The 24,295-nt window shown below is 48.5% G+C and overlaps 1 protein-coding gene across 1 annotated transcript in view; it reads left to right on the top strand.

Moving 5' to 3' along the window:
* ZC3H3 (zinc finger CCCH-type containing 3) overlaps positions 1-24,295 on the top strand; it is a 199,282-nt gene that overhangs the window by 113,515 nt on the left and 61,472 nt on the right. Inside the window, exons 5-6 of the mRNA XM_086609604.1 lie at positions 22,295-22,488; positions 22,843-22,845. Of these exons, the coding sequence (XP_086465730.1) occupies positions 22,295-22,488; positions 22,843-22,845 (197 nt within the window). The remainder of the gene's footprint in view (positions 1-22,294; positions 22,489-22,842; positions 22,846-24,295) is intronic.

The raw sequence follows: 24,295 nt of genomic DNA, 5'->3' as shown, positions 1-24,295 counted from the left end.
TGTGTACTGGAAGGCTGCAATGAGATCACCCTGAAGCCTTCTCTTCTCCAGGCTGAACAGCCCCAACTCTCTCAGCCTGTCTTCATAGGAGAGGTACAAGTTACATCCCACCTTAACGCATCTGTAGAGGGTTGTTTCAGTTGAGCCCAACGCTGATTTGGGGTTTATTTAGGAAGTTTTCCCTGTTTTTTTTTTTTGTTGTGGAGCCATGGGTTGCTCTGGGTCTGGTGCCAGCAGAGGGAGTCAGCTCTGTACGAGTCCTGCCTGAGAAAGGCTGATGGCTGATTTAATTTTAATGAGAGCAACAGTGAGTTTGTTCGGTCTCGGCTTACGCGTTGAACACACGCGCATCGCTTCGCAGCACCGACGTCCTGAAACTGGGGACCGGTGGATTTTCCACCTCAGAACCATCAAAATCCTATGTAACAGTGACCTTATTAGAGATGTCCCTGCATCCTGCATCAGGAACCGATGTGCCGTGTAGGTTGACAGCCCGTATGTCCCAACAAATGCCATGACCATTTTGCACATCATTTTGCTTCCGTGCTGGACGCCCCACTCCTTAATTTCACTCCACAGTCCCTAATTAAGGACATCTCTGCTGTTTGGAAGCACGCAGACGATGCTTTGGCTGCTGGGGCTTTATCTAGAAGCCGTGCATGAGTGATGACACCAGCAGACGACCATCCAAACGTCTGGGAAATGTATCAAACACCTTGCCCTACCTATATGACCACCGTCTGTGCTTTTTTCCTAGGTACCTGATCAATCGATCCGAGAGGCGCACAGAAATGACGCGGCTGTCTCGGCACCTATGGGGTTCTCACCACGCTGAGGTTTAGCGTGTTGACAGCTCGGTGCGGATGAGGTTCCCCAGTAGGCTGGTAGATGACCAGCGTGGCTGAAACGTGCCACGTGGCCGTGGTTTTTTCAGCAGGAGGTCTCTTTTAAGTGCTCTAACTAGCAGGGCCATCTGGGAGTTAGTGAAAATGTTCGGAAACTCCTCTGAGCTTAACGGTGAGATTTACTTGGGATGATGCCATCAAGCAGTTGACTTTAGAAACCGGATCCTGAGCCCTCTCTGGGCAACCTGGTCCGGTGTTTCATCACCCTCATCACAAAAAATTTCTTCCTTAGGTCTAGTCTGAATCTTCCCTCTTTTAGTTTAAAACCATCAGCCCTTGTCCTATCGCTATAAACCATGATAAAAAGTCTGTCCTCATCTTTTTTATAAGCTCCCTTTAAGTATTGAAAGGCTGCAAGAAGGTCTCCTCAGAGCCTTCTCTTCTCCAGGCTGAACAACCCCAACTCTCTCAGCCTTTCTCCACAGCAGAGGTGCTCCAGCCCTCGGACCATTTTTGTGGCCTCCTCTGGATCCACTTCAGCAGGTCCATGTCTGTCTTGTGCTGGGGATCCCTGGAGGTATTCAAAAGACGTGTAGATGTGGTGCTTAGGGACACGGTTTAGTGGTGGACTTGGTGGTTTTAGGTTAACAGTTGGACTCGATGGTCTTTCAGGTCTCTTCTAACCTAAATTCTATGATTCCTTGACCCCAGAGCTGGATGCAGTGCTCAAGGTAGAGACTCATCAGAGCAGAGCAGAGGGACAGAATCCCCTCCCTTGACCTCCTGGCCTCTTCTTTGGATGCAGCCCAGGACACGGTTGGCTTTCTGGGCCGCCAGTGCACGTTGCCGGCTCACGTTGAGCTTCTCATCAACCAACACCCCAAGTCCTTCTCCTTGGCACCAGCACAACCTTCTCAACTTCTTAATTTCCAGCCTTTCGGTTCGGTTGCAACCTGCTTTACAAAGTCCCGATAGCTCCTCTTGAAATGGATTTTTAAAAGCGTCATCTTCCGGCGAATTTCCCTTTCCATCTTGTTGTTTATTAGGCTCTTAAAGGGAAAGCTTGTAATGCATCCATTGATCGAAATACCAATTGAATAGATGGGAGCGCATAAAATAGTCCCGACCCTTTAATAATGGAGCAATATCATTTGTAATGCAGGCAATGCCATTAGTATTGCTAACCAATACGCTGCCCGTCATGGCCGCCCTTGAATCATTTTTATACGTTTCAATGCACACCGAGTCTGAGCAGACTTCCTCCAAGTGTCTGCCCGGTGAGTGTCCTGTGTTCTGATGCTCCCGGAAGTGTCGGACCTTTTTTCCTTTTGTTTAGATCTCAGTTCTTGCTATACTTTGAGACCTCACCTGGAATACTGCGTTCAGCTCTGGAGTCCCCAACACAAGAAGGACATGGAGCTGCTGGAGCGGGTCCAGAGGAGGCCACAGAGATGCTCCGAGGGCTGGAGCACCTCTGCTCTGGAGACGGGCTGAGAGAGTTGGGGCTGTTCAGCCTGGAGAAGAGAAGGCTCCGGGGAGACCTTCCAGCACCTTCCAGTGCCTAAAGAGGCTACAAGAAATCTGGAGAGGGGCTTTGGACACGGGTGTGGAGTGACAGGACACGGGGCAATGGCTTTAAACTGAAAGAGGGGAGATTTTGATGGGATCTAAGGAAGAAATTCTTCCCTCTGAGGGTGGTGAGACGCTGGACCAGGTTGCCCAGAGAAGTTGTGGCTGCCCCATCCCTGGCAGTGTTCAAGGCCAGGTTGGATGGGGCTTTGGGCAACCTGGTGTAGTGGAGGGTGTCCCTGCCCATGGCAGGGGGGGTGGGACTGGATGATCTTTGAGGTCCCTTCCCACCCAAACCATTCCATGATTCTATGTCCTCATTTATAAAATACCCATGTATATATTTATGAAATATAGATGTGTGTATATCTATAAGTAAATATACTTACTGAGACATACACTACACTTGTGTTAATATATTTACTGCCTGGATTGTTTGATTATAGAGAAGCCAAGAGTTCATTAAGGAATCGGAAGCTGACAGCGCTGCTGCAGCTGCTGGTGGGTCAGCCTGGAAGAGATGCCTAAAAGTCACGATATTGTGGATATGGAACAACTACCTGCTTTAAATTTAGAGAAATAAGCCTGGAATAGAAGCATAAGCTTGTTATTTGTTCCTTAGGATAATAGAAAGACGGCAAAACCAACTCTTTAGTGGAAAAAAAAAAAATCAGAATAAGCATTTCTACGTTGTTTTCAAGCTTTAGTAGGTAAATTAAATTTAATTTTAAATATTGCATTGCCATGGATATGTGTCTATCCGCAGCCAAAGCCCCAGTAGCCATGAGCACACGGCTTTCCGGAGCTCGCCAAGAGTTGGTGTTTTCTCCATGGATAATTCCCTTAAGTGCAGCTCTGCTGAACTTCTTTAACCTCTTCCATGCTGAGTCAGAGCCTGACGCACGGTTTGCCGTTGAGCCCTGCTGCCTGACCATGATATTAGTTTGCTTTAATTAAAATAATATCAGCTGTTCTTGCTCTTTTTAGCATTATTCCTATTTCCCGCGTCAGAAAAAGAGCATTAAAAAAGAAGCTGTCTCTGGAAACAAACAAACAAACAAACAAACACACCAGGTATTTTTGGAAAGCGGGCGGGAGGGAAAGCGGCGAGTGGGATTTGGCGATGAGTCTGGCTGATTATTTTGGAAAACATTCCAAGTTGAGGCTGTTTTGGGTTTGAGGGTGATGCAGACCGGCTCTGGCTGCTTTCAAATCAGCACCGATGTGCGGGTACGGATACGGCGGGTACGGATTGTCGTTGCGGGTACGGATACGGCGGGTATGGATTGTCATCGCGGATACGGGTACAGCGGGTACAGATTGTCGTTGCGGGTATGGATACGGCGGGTATGGATTGTCATCGCGGATACGGGTACAGCGGGTACAGATTGTCATTGCGGGTACGGATACGGCGGGTATGGATTGTCATCGCGGATACGGGTACAGCGGGTACAGATTGTCGTTGCGGGTACGGATACGGCGGGTATGGATTGTCATCGCGGATACGGGTACAGCGGGTACAGATTGTCGTTGCGGGTATGGATACGGCGGGTACGGGTTGTCATTGCGGGTACGGATACGGCGTCGAAATGGTTCTGATCCTCAGCAATTAGCCTTGTGGGTTGAGCCTGCTCTTTAGGATTTCCGAAATTGCACAACGTGGATGTAACTAACTCCATCGTCGTTCTACTCGGTAGTGCAAACTGTAGGAAACGCCGGCCGTGCGGAAACGCGCGGCGTTTCGATCCGAGCGGTGACGGTGCTCGGCGTCTGCACGATGCTTCCTACGGGTTGGGGCATCAGAAAAGCCAGCGGGAAGGTGCGATATTGCCGCGCTCGGAGCACGTCCAGCGGTCTGACACATGATTTACTACGCTCCAATGGAAGCAGGTGAAGGAGTATCCCTTCTGTGCCGCCATGGGAGAATCGAGGCCCTGAGCAACCTGATCTAGTTGGAGATATCTCTGTTCCTTGCAGGGGGGTTGGACTAGATGACCTTTGAAGGTCCCTTCCAGCCCTAACCATTCTATGATTCTATGATTCTATAGTGTCTATGACCTGCTCTTGCTTTACTCCTTGTTTTAGAGGGCTCTGCAGCCCATCACTGAGGGTGGTAGGACGCTGCTTTGGAGGAATTAAGCCTTAATGTCCTGTCCCACGTGGACGTGAGACCTGGCGCTGCCCAAACTGTGTCGCGCTGGAGCACGATTTAGGTGCTAAAGCTGGTAACACCTGCCTGTCTCGGATGCTGCAGGAGATCCATTTCAGCTAATCAGAATTAAACTGTAATGAACTTTGTCCAATCGTCTGAGCTAATGGGGGTAAAAGGAATCTAATTAATGGGACAATGGTCCCTGGTCTTCCTGGTATAATTACTGATCTGCTGCAGCATTAGAGCAGCGGGTTGGAAAGCTGTGTATTAGAGGTTGTCAGCATTTCCATTCTCAATCTTAGCTTAAGCGGTTTAACGGGATGCTGTCATGGGTTTTAGGCTGAAAGTTGACCTACCTTGAAAACAGCTTCATCTGGGCAATCGCATCTTCTAGAACGGTTCTTTTGTCTTTTTCCCAGGCCAACATTGCAGTGGAAAAGTTTTTAAGTGGAAACTTTATTGGAGAACTTGAGTAACTTTGAAACGTTTCGGAAGATCCTTCCATGGCGTTCCATGGTTGGGATTGGACCGCTTACTGGAGAGAGGACAAGCAAGGTGGTTTCAGGTTGAGCTGTCAGATGAACTGGGAGTGAGCAGAGCTGCTTTAGCTTGGGGTTGGTCAGAAGAGGGACTTCTGAAAGATGGAGAGGAGATATCTGACCAGCTGGAAGCTCTGGAGAAGAGGTGTGCAAGAGCCTAAGCACAAGGAACTGAAACAGCCAGGGAGATGTAGGATGAAGGGGAAGTTGAAGCTATGGACTATTTAAGCAGCATTTCAGAAATGGTGAAGAAAGGGATATGCAGAGATAAGGGGAACAATGAAATGGGAGAGAGTAGCCAGCAGAGCAGGAGACCTCAGCAAAGACCTTCTTAGTCCCTACCTGAACAGAAGAGTCCACTGAGTCACTGGAGTAGACATGGCCTTGGCCAGAATCACTGCATGGAAATCACTATAAAACTGAAATCCTGGCAAATAATCTGAATACAGTCATCTTGGCCGAGCCCCTCTGGTCACAAGGTGGCAAAATAAACCCAACTGTTGTTGACCACGCGAGAAGGTTGTGAATGAAGACAGAAAATCCCACCCTTTAGGAAAGCGGGAGCCAGCAGAAGATGAGTGCTTGAGACTGCAGCAGCTGTTTGCTTTCAGGAACGATGATGAAACATTAATTACAGGCAGAAGCGGCATCCTGCCGAGAGTAATATTGTCCTACTGGCAGCTCAGCAAAGATGCATTTAGCTGGTGGAGCCGGGTACCTTCACACGGGTGAGGCTGATGTGGTGGAAAATGCAGAAGGAAAAATCATACTGGAGCCTGATCGCAGGTCTAGAAGGTTTGTAGCAAGACGTGGGATGGGTGGCATAATATCTCTCACAGGGTACGTATAATACGGAGAGACAGCCAGCATGTTGAGGTGGGTTTGGCTGGTTTCTGGTGCTTCGGGGGTCTCACAAATCATAAGACTCATAGGAGAGGTCAGAAGTGATTTTAAAAGACTTCTTAATTCGGATGTATGCATGTGTTCCTGTAGTGCTGGAGAACGGAGAACCCCCTGCCTTCAGCCAAAAAGCCCCAAGGGAAGGGGTTGGAGTTGTGGGCAACGCTCTCTCCCTTCTCCCCATCCTTGCAATCAGGATGAGAAGATGCAGATGTGGAGGAAAAAATGATGCTGGAGTGGAAACACTTGTGTTTGCACAATGTAGATGAAATTCGCCCTTGTGCAAAGGCCAGAATGACTCCAGTGCACGAGGGAAGTCTTATTTAGCCATGTTTTAGGGAAAAAGATTTTAATGCAACAACTAGGGATGGTGACTCAACCCCTTCCCTGGGCAGCCTCTTCCAATGCTTGACAACCCTTTCAGAGAAGAAATTTTTCCTCATATCCAATCTAAACCTCCTCTGGCACAACTTCAGGCCATTTCCTCTTGTTGTTACTTGGGAGAAGAAACCAACCCTCACCTAGCTACAACCTCCTTTCAGGTAGTTGTAGGGAGCGAGAAGATCTCCCACCAGCCTCCTTTTCTCCAGGCTGAACAACCCCAGTTCCCTCAGCTACTTCTCATAGGACTTGTGCTCCAGACCCTTCCCCAGCTTCACTGCCCTTCTCTGGACACGCTCCAGCACCTCAAGGTCTTTCTTGTAGTGAGTGGCCCAAAACTGAACCCAGGATTCCAGGTGCAGCCTCACCAGTGCCAAGTATAGTACACCAGTTTCCTCCATGGGATTGGCTCTGAGCTGCTCCTCAAGGTGTGGGGCTTAAATCCCTGAAAGCACAAATCCATCTGCCTTTGGTTGTGTCGTGGTCTTGTGTGCTCCCTTGTGGTCTCTCAAAGCCACCTAGGGTTGATGGCCAGGGTGCAGGATGCTCCCGTTTGGCTTTCTTGGTTAATTAGGTAGCAAACGTTTGCCCTACGTTTGTTAAAATTCCCTCTTCTCTTCTCTGAATTTCATCTAGTTTATAGACAACTTCATCGCTTGCTCTTGCAGGAACATGTTTGCAGAAGAAGATGGTCGTGCCTGTTACCCACTCCTGATCCAGGACTCTTAGTTTTTGGTTGCTTACTGCTGTCTGGTGTGTGACTTGAATGATGCTATGGGAGCAGAGTTTCTCACGAGGACTTTTGCTGCCCTTCTTGGTGCTGTGACTCCCCACTTTCACCCTCCTCTGAATGAGCGTCCCACCACGCTGCTCACCCAAAGGAGTGAGGGAACTGCAAATAGTTTGGATAACTAGAAGATGGATAAAAAGGGAGGGAGGACTTAGGCCACCAAGATGAGGAAGAGACTTCTGAAGTCTCCTGTAGGTGAAACAGGCTATGTTGGTCACACCATTGTTAGTCCTCTCCAGTTTTCCCTCTCAACAGTCCAGCTCCAACCTTCTCCCATTACTACTGATCCCTCCCTGCCCTTCCCTCCTGGCCATGATGGTTCTCCAGCGCAGCAGGTCACAAGACAGATGCTTTGCTCAGTTCCGTGCATGGCACGCGGAGCTGGTTTTGCGGTCAGACTCTTCATCCCTCTCGCAGGAACGAATGGAGTCACAACCAATAGCAGTGATTCAGCAACCAGGAGTGTGATTTTGGGCAGGGAGGAAATAATGATGTGCTGGAGGGAAGGGCTGCCAAACAGAGGGACCTTGACAGGCTGGAGGAGTCGGCCCATGTGAACCTCATGAAGTTCAACAAGGCCGAGTTCAAGGTTCCACACATGGGTTGGAGCATTCATAGAATCATAGAATGGTTAGGGCTGGAAGGGACCTTCAAAGGTCATCTAGTCCAACCCCCCTGCAAGGAACAGGGATATCTCCAACTAGATCAGGTTGCTCAGGGCCTTGTCCAACCTGGCCTTGAACGTCTCCAGGGATGGAGCATCCACCACCTCTCTGGGCAACCTGTTCCAGTGTTCTACAACTCTCATGGTAAAAAATTTTTTCCTAATATCCAACCTGAATCTACCTCCCTCTATTTTAAAACCATTACCCCTTGTCCTATCACAACAGGCCCTCCTGAACAGCCTCTCCCCATCTTTCCTGTAGGCCCCTTTGAGGTTCCACAGTATCAATATACAGGCTGAGGGATGAAGGGATTGAGAGCAGAGAAGGACTTGGGGATAGTGGTAGATGAAGAATTGGCCATGAGCTGGCAATGTGCAGCCCAGAAAGCCAACTGTGTCCTGGGCTGCATCCAAAGCAGCGTGGGCAGCAGATCGAGGGAGGGGATTCTGCCCCTCTGCTCTGCTCTGCTGAGACTGCCCTAGAGCACCGTGTCCAGTTCTGGGGTCCCCAGCACAAGACAGACATGGAGCTGTTGGAGCGGGTCCAGAGGAGGTCACAAAAATGATCCGAGGGCTGGAGCTCCTCTCCTGTGGAGAAAAGCTGAGAGTTGGGGTTGTTCAGCCTGGAGAAGAGAAGGCTCCAGGGAGACTTTCATGCAGCCTTTCAGTACTTAAAGGGGGCTTACAAGAAAGATGAACAGAGAGATTTTACCAGGACCTTTAGTGACAGGACAAGGGGCAACGACTTTAAACTGAAAAAGGGGAGATTTAGATTGGAGATTAGGAAGAAGTTTTTTTTCATTTGAAGTCGGTGAGACACTAGACCAGGTTGCCCAGAGAAGTTGTGGCTGCCCCATCCCTGGCAGTGTTCCAGGCCAGGTTGGATGGGACCTTGAGCAACCTGGCGTAGTGGAGGGTGTCCCTGCCCATGTCAAGGGCTTGGACTGGATGATCTTTAAAGGTCCCTTCCAACCCAAACCATTTGATGGTGCTATGAAGGCTATTCGGTTGTGGTGTTTGGCCAGTGGAAGCCCTTGTGCGAGGGCAGCACAGTGCTTCCCATGGCTCGAGCCACGGTTGGGGCTCTCAGGGAAAGGAAGACATGAGCTGACTCCTGAACCATGTGTAGCCCAAGCTATATCTTTTTCTGCAGGCTTAATTAGACCTTTTTACAGACCTTAATGCTCCTGGTTTTAATCCCAAGCTCCGAGGAGGATTTATGACGCCGGGGACATTTCTGTCTCTTGCTCCTCTCCCAGGCTGTGTGGGTGGTGAAGAAGGATCAGTGTGACTCTTGCACAGAGGAGAAATATGACGCATTTAAAACCGTGGTCAAAATAGGGGATGTTGAATGAGTCTTGTAGCCCAGGTGGAGCTGGTGCTGGGGTATTTTTGGGATGGGTGTAGAGGGAGCGTGTATTGGCTGCCCTTCAGGGTCCAGAGCTGTCTCCAAACCAGCTGTGGGCTGAGCTGATGGGCTTGGTTGTGCACCAGCATCTCCGTGTGCACCATAGGATGACCCTACCTTGGAGAGTTGACACTGAGAGGGAGGTGAAAAGCTTGAAGCCTGTGGAGACCTGTCAAATCTCACCTGTCAAAAGCCAAAGATGTGGCTTATGGAGATGCGTCCTTCTGCATCTTAGACACGAGGATTCTGTGTGGAATATTGTCCCTGTCCTGATTCTTCAGCTTCAAAGGAGGAAAATAGTCCAGAGAAAGTGATGAGAAAAACTGGGGAAAAGCAGAGCAGAGGCTGATCCTAGAAACAAGTCAGGAACCTCAAAGAATTTCTGCTGGTTCATCTTTTTCACCATCATCGTCCCTACCTGGAGATGCTCTCATCTGGGCTGGTCACTGACTGGCTCCTGGAGATGGGCACTGCAGGACTTGGCTTTGCCTCTACACACTTACAGAGGTACCTGGACAAAGCCCCGTGCAGAGGTACCCCATGGCCATAGCCTGGGGTTGTCAAACTTATCTCATTTTGGGATTCTCCACCACTGCAATTCGTTCTTGCTGAGCTGTCAAGCCTGGACCTTTCCCAGAGGTGTCCCAACTCCCTTCTCAAAACTTCTGATGTTTGAAGCATTGGGTATTGCTGTTGCTTCTGTAGTGCCTGCCCTCCTGCAGCTGACTCAGAAACGTCATTGTCTTCCCATGGCCTGGTCTGGTGCTTTCCAGTGAGGATGGATGCAGTTGCTCTGGTCTCAACTTCATTTTAGATGAACAGCTGAAAAAGATTTAAGTCTTACAAAGACACTGGACCACGTTGCCTGGAGAGTTGTGGATGCCCCATCATTGGAAGTGTTCAAAGTCAGGTTGTATAGGGCTTTGAGCAACCTGATGCAGTGGGAGAAGTCCCTGTCCGTGCTGTGTGTGGGGTTGGTCTAGATGATCTTTAAAGGTCCCTTTGAACCCCAACCATTCGGTGGTTCTATGAAATGTTCCCCATCAGGTTAGCACAAGGTTGACTGTAAGTTTTGGAGTCCTTTGTGAAGGCACTGCAAGAAGGGCTATGAAGCTGGTGAAGGTCTAGAGCACAAGTCTTATGAGGAGCAGCTGAGGGAGCTGGAGTTGTTTAGCCTGGAGAAAAGGAAGCTGAGGGGAGACCTTCTCGCTCCCTACAACTACCTGGAAGGAGGTCGTAGCAAGGTGGACGTTGTTTTCTCCCAAGTAACAAGTGATAGGATGAGAGGAAACAGCCTGAAGTTGTGCCAGAGGAAGTTTAGATTGGATATGAGGAAAAATTTCTTCTCTGAAAGCGTTGTCAAGCATTGGAAGAGGCTGCCCAGGGAAGTGGTTCAGTCACCATCCCTGGAGGTATTTAAAAAATGTGTAGATGCAGCGCTTAGGGCCATGGTTTAGTGTTGGACTTGGCAGTGTTGGGTGAATGGTTGGACTTGATAATCTCCGAGGTCTCTTCCAACCTAAACGTTTCCATGATTCTAAGACTGGGATACTATATTCATACCTGGGTCTTTCTAAGTGTAATCGTTTGAGGAGAGAACTTCTCCAGCCTGTGCGAGGACTGGGAAGGGGTCTCATGCCTATGGGATGTGGACGTTGTGGGGAACCCAAAAAAAACCCTCAACAATGCTGCATTGCAGCTATAATCGAATGTTTGTTATCCAACACGCAGCCATGAAAGTCACTGCCATGGGTTTGATTGCAGGATGAAGTAATGGGTTGAGCTGTGAAGAAGAAATCCATTTAGATGGCTTCGATAATAGCGTTGGCAGCAGCGTGCAGGAGAAGCCGAAAGCTTTTAAATAGATGGAGAAAATATTAAGCATTTTAAAGGCAATTTGTGGTGTTTGCTGATGTTCCTGGTGGCTTTGCTGGTGGTGTTACAGCTTCCATGGTGATGAGCCGTGGCACGTGGAAGGACGCGATCAGGGCCAGGGGAGGAGAGGGGGCTCGTGTTGCCGGGGCTGCCGAGGGAGGCACGAAATGTGTCCTGGGCTGCATCCAGAGCAGTGTGGGCAGCAGGTCAGGGAGGGGATTCTGCCCCTCTGCTCTGCTCTCCTGAGACCCCCCTGCAGTGCTGCCTTCAGCTCTGGGGTCCCCAACATCAGAAGGACATGGAGCTGTTGGAGCGAGTCCAGAGGTGGCCACGGAGATGCTCTGAGGACTGGAGCACCTCTGCTATGGAGACAGGCTGGGAGAGTTGGGGCCGTTCTGTCTGGAGAAGAGAAGGCTCCGGGGAGACCTTCCAGCACCTTCCAGTACCTGAAGGGGCTGCAAGTAAACTGGAGAGGGCCTTTGGACAAGGGTGCGTAGTGACAGGACAAGGGGCGATGGCTTTAAACTGGAAGAGGGGAGATTTCGACGGGATCTGAGGAAGAAATTCTTCCCTCTGAGGGTGGTGAGTCACTGGCACGGGTTGCCCAGAGAAGCTGTGGCTGCCCCATCCCTGGAAGTGTTCCAGGCCAGGTTGGATGGGGCTTTAAGCAAACTGATCTAATGGAAGGTGTCCCTGCCTGTGTCAGGGGAGTTGGAACTAGATGATCTTTGAGGTCCCTTCCCACCCAAACCATTCTATGATTGCATGAAATTGACTGTGTTGCGGTGACTGGTCATCTGCTCCTCCGCGGTATCACCATCATATACCAGCACTACCCACCAACCGAGTGATCCCATCCCCGTTATTTCAGCCCTTTGCATGTGGCCACATGGCACCATCGCAGCTTACTGGGATTTAATTGCTGAGGTTAATTAGGGTATAAATCCAAGAGATGGAAACCCTCGCTTTCAATCATCAGGTCTAGTCTTGTTCCCGTCTTTATTCACCAGCTGTTTTTCTGGAGGAATCTTTGTCCTCGTTGGTTGATAACCATTATAACATATTTGCAACTATTTTTCTTTCTCAAGTCATGAGGATTTATTAAGTAGGTACGTCTTTATTTGGGCAATTAAGTAGCTTAATAGGTGCTCATGGAGGTTCATCATTTTTCCCAGGTTTTGAAAATGGTAAATGAGATCTGGGCTGGATTATTTTTTTTTTTCCCTCGAGATTAACATTAAGCTGCATTTGAATGGAAATTCAGATTCAATTGAACCAAATTAAAATAGGTTTTTTTTTGAAATGTGTTGCTTCCTAATTAGAACTCATTATTGAAAGTAGGGAATTGTTTATGGATAAATCATCAGGTTATTGCTGGTCACTAAATATTTAAAACTAATGGATCCACTGTGTTGATGTTTGTGTATTGGAAGAAGACGTGTGCTTTTCTATTTTTCAATTTCCAATCACTTGTTTGACCTTGAATATCATAGTCAGTAAACTGAATTATTTGAATAATCCAAATCAGCTTCATTTAATAAATTAGGTCTTAAAAGTGTTTATTTGAGATTTGACCTTTTTAAGAAGAAAGCAATAGTGTTGATATAAATTCCACAGATCAAACATTTTAATGGAATTACTTGTTTTTTTTGGTGGATTTGGGGTCCTTGAGCAGCTGGTGGGTGGGGATAGGGACGTTACAGGAGATGGGAGCGGCTTCCAAGGGGAACTGGTGCAGGAGCTCGGAGGGCTGCTGGCATGTCTGAGGAGCACTTTTAAGCCCAAATCCTGTGTTTTGTCCAACTGCGTGCTAAGGAACAAGAATATTGTGGGTTTTTTTGACTGTTTCTCCCAAATCAGGGGTTTGCATTGCCACCAGGTCGTCTCGGGGTGGACGAGGTCCCTCCTGCCTCACCGCTCCCTGGTGCTGCCCCTAACCGTTGCCCTGGTTATGATCTGCTCTTTTCTCGGGAATCAAATGCCAGCATGCAAATGTGATTTCTTACTATGTGAGGATTACTTAAAAAAAAAAAAAAAAATAAGCTAAGCCTAAAGAAGATATCCAGTAGTAAAAGAAAACCATCCTTTAAGAGCCACTTGTATCGCCGTCAGCGCCAAGAAATCCTCTCCGTTTCAGCTGGCTGAAACGCCGTTGGGATGCTCTTGCTCTGCTCTTGGTTTTGGATCTAATTTATGTACATCCGATACTGGAATATTTCGAAGACGGTTGCGTTGATGCGGGTGTTTCTGTGGGTTTTTTTGTCAGATGGACTCGTGTGTTGAGTGCACACTCGTGTGCGTGGCACGAGGGTTACAAATCTGAGCATCTCCTACAGCTCTTGCTGCGCGCCAGGACGAGTTGTCCTTGTTGCTAACCCTCACTTTCCACGTTGGCTTGGAAATATCCCTTTTTTTTTAATTATTTTTGATCTATAAGAGCGGAGAATATTTCAGTAGCATCGCTTGCGGGCTCCTGGCTGTAGTTTTGCTTGTTTTCTTCCATTTTGAGCAGTTTCGATGGTTTTGGAGGCAAGGAAGGTACGTTGAGCTGGGCATCAACTGACAGTTGACTCTACGTTGACTTGCTGAGCCCTTTTCTCCCGCTTGGTCCAGTTTTTGCTTTGGGTTTACTGATCTGTTGGAAGAAACATTTCAGTTTCCCAAGTGATGTGAAGTTGGTCTTGCAGAAGAGGCTGGAGGAAGGAACCACCGTTTCCACTCTCCAAGCACCATAAAGTCGGTCAAGCAGAGAATACTGGAGAGAATTTTGTATCAGAAATTGTGTGGCCAGCAGGACCAGGGAAGTGATTGTTCCCCTGTACTCGGCACTGGTGAGGCCGCACCTGGAATACCGTGTTCAGTTTTGGGCCTCTCACTACAAGAAAGACCTTGAGGTGCTGGAGCGTGTCCAAAGAAGGGCAGTGAAGGGGGTGAAGGGTCTGGAGCAGAAGTCCTTTGAGGAGCGACTGAGGGAACTGGGGTTGTTCAGCCTGGACAAAAGGAGGCTGAGGAGAGACCTTCTCGCTCCCTACAACTACCTGAGAGGAGGTTGTAGTGAGGTGGAGGTCGGTCTCTTCTCCCAAGTAACAAGTGACAGGACAAGAGGAAGTGGCCTCAAGTTGTGCCAGGGGAGGTTTAGATTGGACATCAGGAAAAATTTCTTCTCTGAAAGGGTTGTCAAGCATTGGGACAGGCTGCCCAGGGAAGTGGTTGAGTCACCATCCCTGGAGGTGTTTAAAAGACGTGTAGACATGGTGCTTAGGACCATGGTTTAGTGGTGGACTTGGCAGTGTTAGATTAATGGTTGGTCTTGATGATCTTAAGGGTCTTTTTCAACCTAAATGATTCTGTGAAGGATGCAGCAGCTCGATGTTTAACCATGGGAAAAAGAATAAGAAAAATCAGACTCGGTCAACATGGGCATCTATGAAGCACCAGCACGAGATGGCCGGACTCAGGCAAAGCTGCTGCTGCTTCAAGGGATACAATGGAAGAGCCCACATCTCGACCTACAGAGTGTTTTGTCAGCCCAGGACCTTCACCCATAATGTTTTTAGTGCAAGACACTGATTTTCCCATCGTGCTTGACCCCGGCCTTGGTGGTGGTGGACCTCCGACAGCTACGACGCTGTTTTTAAACGTTTTTATAGCGTTCCTCTACCCCCTTTTCATTAAAAATTTCTCTTCCCCTGTCCACCCCGGGGGTGGGGGGGAAAGACAACCCTCAACCTTGTGTAGTCAAGGTTATGGCGATAAATTCTGTAGCATTGTCACTTCTATTCGGAGTAAATTGGCTGGCCGCTTTCGGGCTGAAGGGAAGATAATTTGCTGTAGTATTTCAAATGGATTAGAAATGGATTTGAAGGGAAAGTTCATGCCTCCCATTACAAAGGCTCGAAAGAAGACTATCTTAAGGCACTGTTCACACTCTGGCCTTCATTATCCACGCTTAATACCTTTCCTATTTTCCAGCGTTAATGAAATTTCCTGCCAGAGCGGGCCTGCTGGACGGACGGGAGGACTCTTTAGATCCGCGGGCTTGTGCGGCAGAAAGGGAATTACAAGGCCCTCGTGTCGAGGGGCCGGTGTATTCTTCGGGTCCTCGGCCCGGCTATTATCTCATTAATTTTATCCTCTTTTCTCAATGCAGTTCGTTTCCGAAGGCCGTCCTTTCCATTAGGGTCACAATTCGACGGAGAGCTGTGACACGGCTCCTTGCCCACCATTCCAGCCGTCCTTCCCCTCTGCGCATCTCGCCGGTGGCTTTTCCCCGCGGCCACCGGGTTGGGTGTCCCTCCCCCCCATAAGAGGGGGACACACACCAGCGGTGGTGTTGAGGCTACGCAACCGTTTGGGAGCAACAACTTGGCTTAAGAGGAAAATAGACGTTTCCTACGGGTGAAGGTTGGGAGGGTGTCCCTGCCCATGGCAGGGACGTTGGAACTAGATGATCTTTGAGGTCCCTTCCAACTCTAACCATTCTATGATTCTATGATCTTTGAGGTCCCTTCCAACCCAAACCATTCCATGGTTCTATGATTCCAATTGAGTTTCCCCCCTGCTCTTCTCTATGGGCTTAGGTTCCACCGTGATTTTTCTATATAAAATATATTCTGTCTTCAATTTGAAATCTCTTGTGGCTGCTATAATATACATAATATAATAAATATTCTAGTTAATAGAATAAATAATAAATATCATAAATATTATAATAAATAACACTCTATAAATAACAGATGTGACCAAAGCTGAACCTGATGCTTGTGTTCAGCTGCTGAAATTCCCCGCGAAGCATCTCCAGCATTTCCCAATGAGCGGTGTCTCCTCTCCCGTTGTGTTTGCATCAAGACCCACCACGATAGTGTGAACATCTATGGTCAGGAGGTCCCATCAGCCCCAGGCTGCGTCCCCTGGGCTTATCCTTCTGCAAAATGACACTTCCCATTTCTGGGAAACGAAGGATCACAGAATGTCAGGGGTTGGAAGGGACCTCAAAGGATCACCTAGTCCAATTCCCCTGCTGGAGCAGGACCACCTAGATCAGATCACACAAGAACGCGTCCAGGCGGGTTTTGAACATCTCCAGAGAGAAGACAACATCCAAGGTTAAAGGGGAATATATATAAATAGAAATAGTGAAGCCACCTGGGGAGCTGTTTAAGATGGGTTGTTGGGGTCCATCACACCCCACGGCAGGAATAACCCCCATTAATGTTGATTTTTAAGACAGGAGGGTTTCCAGGTGAGGAGCTGGGCTGGTGCAGAGCCTCCGCGGAGGCTGAGGGGTGCTGGGGACATCCTTGATTGAACAATTCTACCACCTAGAAGGTGAAAATGCAGATGGTCAAACCTCCAGTGAGCTCAACCTGAGACTTTGGTCCAGTGGCACTTGGGGCTTTGGCAGCCTGAGCAGATGTTCTGCAGAAGCTTGGCTTGGGGACCACCTAGATGATCATTTTTCTACCTCAAAAATGCAATGACTACAAATTGGAAGAGGTTCAACCCCACTCCCTTTGCAAATTGAGATGCTTTTCGATGCTCTCTGCCAAAATCCTTGAAAAATCCCAGTGGGCACATCCCGAACAGGAGATCCGGCACCTGTAGTCCCTTGTATTTGGGCCTTGACCCATCCCAGGTTGCTCAGCTGCCACCTGCCTCTTCTCTGCTCACACAACCAGCGGTCAGGTGCCACCGGGTAGTAACTTTTGATAAACGGTGACTTTCCAACAAGGAATGTCGGGAACATCCAACCACTTCAGTGGGTTGAGTGAGTGCAGCGAAGCGACAAAATAAATGTCCCGAGGATTTGAGGGATTCAACCAGCCAAGCTCTTAAACCAACGTCGTTGAGCTCAGCCCATCGTTGAGTCCTCAGGGCTGTGCACAATTTGGGTTTGGTTGGATTTTATTGATATTACAGCCATAAAGGGAGGGATTTTTTCCCTAGATTTTTGATTTCGCACCCTGCTGATGTTTTTTCCAGGGAAGCGCTCTTAGGATAGGAGCAGTTGTCTAAGTTATCGTTCGAGGCAGAAAACCCTGTGCTGGAGAGGTAGGAAGTGATGGTCAGGGACATCTGCCCATGCCTGGAGAAATGGGAAGGGTTTTGGGCGTGGGAAGCTCAGGTTGGTTAGGGACGGGCAAGGAGAACTGAAATCCATGGAAAAGCTCCTTGTTTGGAGCGTGCTGTTGCTGTATCTATATAGGTATAGACAGAGATATGGATATGGATATAGATAGAGACATATATAGAGATAAAAATTTTTCACTCAGAAAAATTTTTCACTGAGAAATTTTTCACTCTGAGGGTGGTGAGGCACTGGCACAGGTTGCCCAGAGAAGCTGTGGCTGCCCCATCCCTGGCAGTGTTCCAGGCCAGGTTGGATGGGGCTTTGGGCAACCTGGTGTAGTGGAGGGTGTCCCTGCCCATGGCAGGGGGGTTGGAACTGGATGATCTTTGAGGTCCCTTCCATCCCAAACCATTCCATGATTGTATGATTCTATGATATATAGTCTAGATATATCTATATATATTTCTATTATTAGATATTATTGGATTTTATATAGAGAGATATCTCTTTTTTAATATATATGTCTGTGTAGTTATACTTATAAAATGGGATGTCTCTGTTAAATGCAAAGGAGGCAGACAGGCTCTCATAGAGTCACAGAATGGTTTGGGTTGGAAGGGACCTCACAGACCACCCAGTTCCAACCCCCTGCCATGGGCAGGGACACCCTCCACTACACCAGGTTGCCCAAAGCCCCATCCAACCTGGCCTGGAACACTGCCAGGGATGGGGCAGCCACAGCTTCTCTGGGCAACCTGTGCCAGTGCCTCACCACCCCCACACTCTGGGCCCTGCTTGTCCTGCCCAACCGCTCGACGTATCCCTGCAAACCAGAGTGGGGAAGGTGGGTGAGCCTGGGGCTTCTTCCCACCCCTCTAACAGACTAAAAGAAAATATTAAACCTGCAGAATAATACCTACACATTACATCTTTCATTTCTCGATATTATGAATACATATCATTCAATAAATAGTCAATATGTAGGTTCAGTAATATATGAATAATATAAAATACTAAAAATAACAAAACTGTCCAGACCTCATATCTCTGTCAATTATGTGTAGATATTATTGAATGTACATATTGCATAAATATTCAATATATATAATGAATATCGCTGGATATTATTGAATACGTGTATAATTCAATATGTGTATTCAGTGTATATATATTCAAGAATATCTAGAGATAATTGATAGATAAGTAATAATATATAGATTTTTTTATGTAACTATCTATATAGTATTATGTATAATCTATAGATAATATATTTCAATGTAGTGTTCAGCATATGTTCAATAATATGTATACCAATTTCGATATATATATTATTCTCAGATTATACGTAAAATATGTATAGAATTACTTATGTATTGTTATATATACAATAATATATACAGTATGAGCACACATTTTAAATATATGCTATCTAGTCTATATGAAATCTGTATATATGATAGAATCATAGAATCATAGAATCATGGAATGGTTAGGGTTGGAAGGGACCTCAAAGATCATCCAGGTCCAACCCCCCTGCCATGGGCAGGGACACCCTCCACTACACCAGGTTGCCCAAAGCCCCATCGAACCTGGCCTGGAACACTTCCAGGGATGGGGCAGCCACAGCTTCTCTGGGCAACCTGGTGCCTCACCACCCTCTAAGTGAAGAATTTCTTCCTTATATCCAATCTAAATCTCCCCTCTTTCAGTTTAAATCCATTGCCCGTGTCCTGTCACTACATGCCCTTGTCCAAAGCCCCTCTCCAGCTTTCCTGTAGGCCCTTTAGGTACTGGAAGGCTGCAATAAGATCACTCCAGAGCCTTCTCTTCTCCAGGCTGAACAGCCCCAACTCTCTCAGCCTGTCTTCATAGCAGAGGTGCTCCAGCCCTCGGACCATCTCCGTGGCCACCTCTGGCCCCGCTCCAGCAGCTCCATGTCCTTCTGCTGTTGGGGACCCCGGAGCTGAAGGCAGCACTGCAGGGGGTCTCACAGAGCAGAGCAGAGGGGCAGAATCCCCTCCCTGACCTGCTGCCCACGCTGCTTTGGATGCAGCCCAGGACACGGTTGGCTTTCTGGGCTGCAAGATATATATATCAAATAATATTGAGGCCTCATGCCTCGGTCGGTAACATTTCATAGACGTTCCTCTGTGTTTTCTGTGTCAATATCAAAGTTAATACATCTCCGGTGACTAACCATTGCTCCGACGCTGCGTGCATCCAGGGATTATGGATACAGCCAGCAAATGCTCCATCTCTGACTCTTATCCTGACCATTACTTTTGCAATCAGCAGTTCTGGCTGTTCGTGTCCCTCACACTTGGGAGGCTTTTTTCAGGAGGCTTTTTTCCAACAATGTATTCTGAAGAAGTCTTCACGGAACCTCCTTGAAGGATCTGGTGCTTATAGTTCAGTGCTTGGCAAGACAGGAGCCCAAAAGCCATCGGCGCTGCAGATCCCATGAACGGTGGTGTGGAGCATCCTCATGCCCTTCCAGAGCTGCTTCACCAGGAGGAAGAGGAGGGGAAGAAGAGCTGAAGCTGGGATGGCTCTTGTTGTCACAGCCGTGGTGGCGCTTTGCCGTATTATGATACCTTTATTAGAATCATAGAGCTGTTTGGGTTTGAAGAGACCTTTGAAGCTCACCTAGTCCAACCTCCCTGCCACGGGCAGGGACATCTTCAACTAGATCAGGTTGCTCAAAGCCCCATCCAACCTGACCTTGAATGTTTCCAGGAATGAAGCATCTACCACCTCTCTGGGCAACCTGGTCTAGTGTTTCATCACCCTCATCACAAAAAATTTCTTCCTTAGATCTAGTCTGAATCTCCTCTGTTTTAAACTAAAAACCCTGATAAAAAGTCTGTCCTCATCTTTCTTGTAAGCTCCCTTTAAGTATTGCATGGCCTCATGAAGGTCTCCCCAGAGCCTTCTCTTCTCCAGGCTGAGCAACCTCAACTCTCTCAACTTTTCTCCATAGCAGAGGTGCTCCATCCCTCCGATCGTTTCCACGGCCTCCTCTGGACCTGCTCCAACAGGTCCGTGTCTTTCCTGTGCTGAGGACGCCAGAGCTGAATGCAGTACTCCAGGGAGGTCCCACCAGAGCAGAGTAGCAGAATCCTCTCCCTCGACCTACTGGCCATTAAGTCCTTGATATAATTTTTTTTCAGCTTCATTAGGCCACTTTTACAGCCACGAGACCTTTCTCCAGGTCCTGCAGCCGACGCTGGCTGCAGCCTTGGGCTTGCAGAGGTTTGCTATGACCAGCTGGGAGATCCATGGGTGACCCTAGTGTCCCTCCTGCCATCGGTACCTTCCGCCAACGACGCCACTGCTGTGACTTTTTGCAAGTAACCTGGTTTTGTAAAAAATTAAGACTTACTTCTCCTTTCTGGAACACTTTCTTGAGAACCAAACCCTGGGGAAACTGGAACCGGGGGCAGTAGCTTCTTTGCCCATTCCCCATCCCCTCCGCAAAATCCAGGCAGCAATTCTCCCGGCTCGGTAGCCAGTGGCAACGAGCCCGATGAAATGAATAGGCTGTCACGCTAAGCGCCGAGAAATGGAACTATTCCATTTTACAATTCCCTTTTTCCTCGCAGCGCGTGTTCATTTGAAGGTAATGCTCTCCGGGGTTTGCATTCTGCTGATAGGACAGCGGGGTCTTAATTTACGGATCTTCTCCCGTAATGCGCGGTTTATATACGTTCTGCTAATAGCATTACGAGCGTCGTTGGGACTAATGCAAAATTAGAGCTCTAATTTGCATAAACAAATTACTGTTTGGATTAGCGCTAAATGGGGACGGCGGCTGATATTGGAGGAGATTTGATTTGCCTGCGCCGGCTCTGTTTGCGTAACGGCGGACGGACGAAAATGAGTTGGGTGGCGCCGCGCGGGTTGGGTGGCACAGGAGGTGCCGGAGGAACCGGGGTGATTTTGGTGGCAGGTGAGCTCCTCTGGGACATGTTTGTCCCCAGGGTGGCACTTCAGAGCTTACTGATTGTGGTGGGTTGGCGTGGCAAGGTTTTGGTAGCCGAGAGGGCTGCAGAGGTGGCTTCTGTGAGAAGATGCCAGAAGCTTCCCCCATGTCTGATAGAGCCAATGTCAACGGCTCCAAGATGGACCTGTTGCTAGGTGAAGCTGAGCCCATCAGTGATGGTGGTAGTGCCTCTGGGGTGATGGATTTAAGAAGTGGGGAAAAAAATCTGCTGAGCAACAGCAGCTGGAAGAGAGGAGGGAGAATATGTGAGAGAAGCAAGTATGCAGACACCAAGGTCAGTGAAGAAGGACGAGGAGGAGGTTCTCCAGATGTCGGAGCAGAGATTTCCCTGCGGCTCATAGTGAAGACCGCAGTGAGGCAGCTGTCCCCATGAATGGCAGGGGGGTTGGAACTAGATGATCTTTAAAGTCCCTTCCAACCCAAACCATTCCATGATTCTATGATTCTACCAAATATTAGTAACAATGATGGTACCAGAACTATCAAAGCCTGTAGAGCTCTGTCAAACGTGGCTCCCACATTGCTGATTCCCTTGTGGGATTCCATCCACATTTTTTCTCTGTTTCCTGCTGGGTTTGAAGCTGCAAGCCAAGGGTGTGAGATGGGGCATCAGCCCTGGCTGCGTGGGCTCACCTGGACCCCGTTTCGGATGTGCCAGACACCCTGTTAAGAAGCCACGTACCAGTAATGGGGATTGAAGCCATGTCATGTGCCAGACACCGGGGCTGATGGCAAATATCTGCAGAGCTTTAGGGACAAACACCGTTGCTGTGTCCTATCAGGCTATGGTTCGGTGAGGACCTGACCTTCAGCGCATGGTCTCTTCTCCTGTGGCATTGCTGTGGGCAAGCTGGGGGAAAGAAACGGCTTTTTGTTGCGTGGGGAGAGCGATACCAGGGGAGGGTCCTTGAAGGTTGGGTTTTTTTGGTGTAAATCACGGAGAATCGGAGCTTCTCCTCTGTCTACAGCAAGAGCATCCCTGCTTCCCCCCTGCATCACCTCCATCCTCAAGCAGCCGAGGGTTTGCTCATGAAGCAGCACCTCCTTGCGATATCTTCCCTGGTTGAAGCTGACCTTGACTTTCTCGCTCTCCTGCAGGTCCCCACCGTTAAACCAAGCGCGCCTTTCGCCTCAGGGCGCCAAGTCCCAGCATGTGCAGCAGAGATGGAGGAGCAAAGGCTATCGCTGCATCGGCGGGGTGATGTACCGCGTGTCGGCGAACAAGCTCTCCAAGACCTTCAGCACCCCCGGCCGGGGCAGAGACTTGAGCACCAAGAGCCCTGGCAGAGCAGGTGAGCAGCAAGGATTTGTCACGAGCCGCATCCAGAAGCCAACGACATCCCGGCTTCAGTGCTGAGGTCGGTTTTTAGGTGCTTATTCCCAGCGCGCCTGTTGCAACTCAGCCTTTGGCCTTGCTGGAGCCCAGACACAAAGGTGATGGGCATCCCATCATCGCCAAAACGTACCCACAGCTCTCCTTGCTTTCCAGTAGCACTGAAGAGAGAGTAATGTAGAAGAAATTAAAGGCTGAAGAAAATCGAGATTTTTCTTAACTTTTTCTTAACTTTTTCTTAACTTTTTCTTAACTTTTTCTTAACTTTTTCTTAACTTTTTCTTAACTTTTTCTTAACTTTTCTTAGTTCAAGCTTGTAGAGACACGCCAGTAAACTCATTTCTTTTTGTAACCTGAGCGGCTTCGAGCGGCACCGCCAGGTTAAACGTATTTGAGATGCTCACCACAAATTGCATTCGATGTTGACCTACGACAAACAGGGAGGATCGTTCTGCACGTAACTATGAAACAGCATTTCGACAGTTTCACATTTAGCTTTACATTTAGCTTCAATTAAATTTGGGTTTCAGCTCCTCATACTTGATGCCTCAAGCGCGGCTCTTAGGCAAGACCAGGTTTTCAACTGTGCTTAATGTTTTGGGTTTTTTTTTTTGAGTTTCTACCTGGGGTCAAATATTTTTGCGCCGTTACTGCTTTATTGATGAATTTTGAGGACTTTAAGCTGGGAAAGGCAAAGCCAAGAGCTTTGTGCTATTGTTTTTCTTAGCTGGAAGGATGAAGGGTGCGGAGAGTTCATGGGTGATGCTCTAAATGAGGCAATTTAATTCCAAAGGCGTTTTATATGGGGTGAGAAAGTGGATGAAGAGGCCATAAATAACGTGGTGGCGTTGAGAGCCGCAGCTTCCGAAACTCCCGATTCGTGGGAGCGTGATGGGGCGTCCTGGGTAGTTTTAAACCCACAAGGAACAGGGATTAGGGAGGGGAGAAGCTTTGTGCAGGCACAAAAATCTCACCAGCAGGAGAGCTGAGCAGCTCCGAGAAGTTTGAAAAGTGTGAAGGAAATTAGGAGCAAACAGCAACATCTCAGTAAAGAGTAAATAACTCCCGCTGACGCTCGCACGTGGCCGTAAGTGGCGTTGGAGAGAAAATGGAGAAGGGGGAAAATGAGGGGTAGGCAGGAGAGGGATGGCTGGTGATGATACATCCTTACTGCTCATCATCACTGGTGGGGAGGGGGGCAGAGATTTAACTTAAACCACGGATTAGTGCCCCGGACACCCAGGGATGGGAAAAAAAGCTGTCTGCAGATGACAGAGATGAGGATTCTGCGGTGGCCGAGGGGACGTGGAGCCGATGGAGCAGCGCTTTCAGGTGATCACTGGCTCATGGTGAGCTTCTCATCAACCAGCACTCCCAAGTCCTTCGGAGGGCATCGGCAGCGGTTTGGGGGACAGTTTGTCGGTGGTTTTGCAGCTCGGCTCTGCTCAGGACAGATTTTTGGTGGCTGATTGGCCTGCAACGTCCTCCTCGCTGCCGGCTCTGCAAATAGGTACGTGTGCGGGTGTCCGTGCAGCGTGTTTTGAAGTCTGCGATCCTGCCTGCCAGCTGTTAATCCTTGGATTCCCTGCTGCGTCTGGAGGAGGATGGAAAAGGATCAACTGTCAGAGGGATGGAAAAAAAGGCCGTAAAGCAAACTTAGGGGTCTGTAGACCAAGCAAAGCCTGGTGTCAGCGATGTGGGATCTTTTCAAGAGCTTTGCTGAGGGCAGTGGGATTTTCCGAAGCATCTGGATCCCTGAACTTCTG

This window comes from Tauraco erythrolophus, chromosome 3 (assembly GCF_009769465.1).
Source record: "Tauraco erythrolophus isolate bTauEry1 chromosome 3, bTauEry1.pri, whole genome shotgun sequence".
Classification (NCBI taxonomy): Eukaryota; Metazoa; Chordata; class Aves; order Musophagiformes; family Musophagidae; genus Tauraco; species Tauraco erythrolophus.
This window is presented reverse-complemented; position numbering and strand designations above follow the sequence as displayed.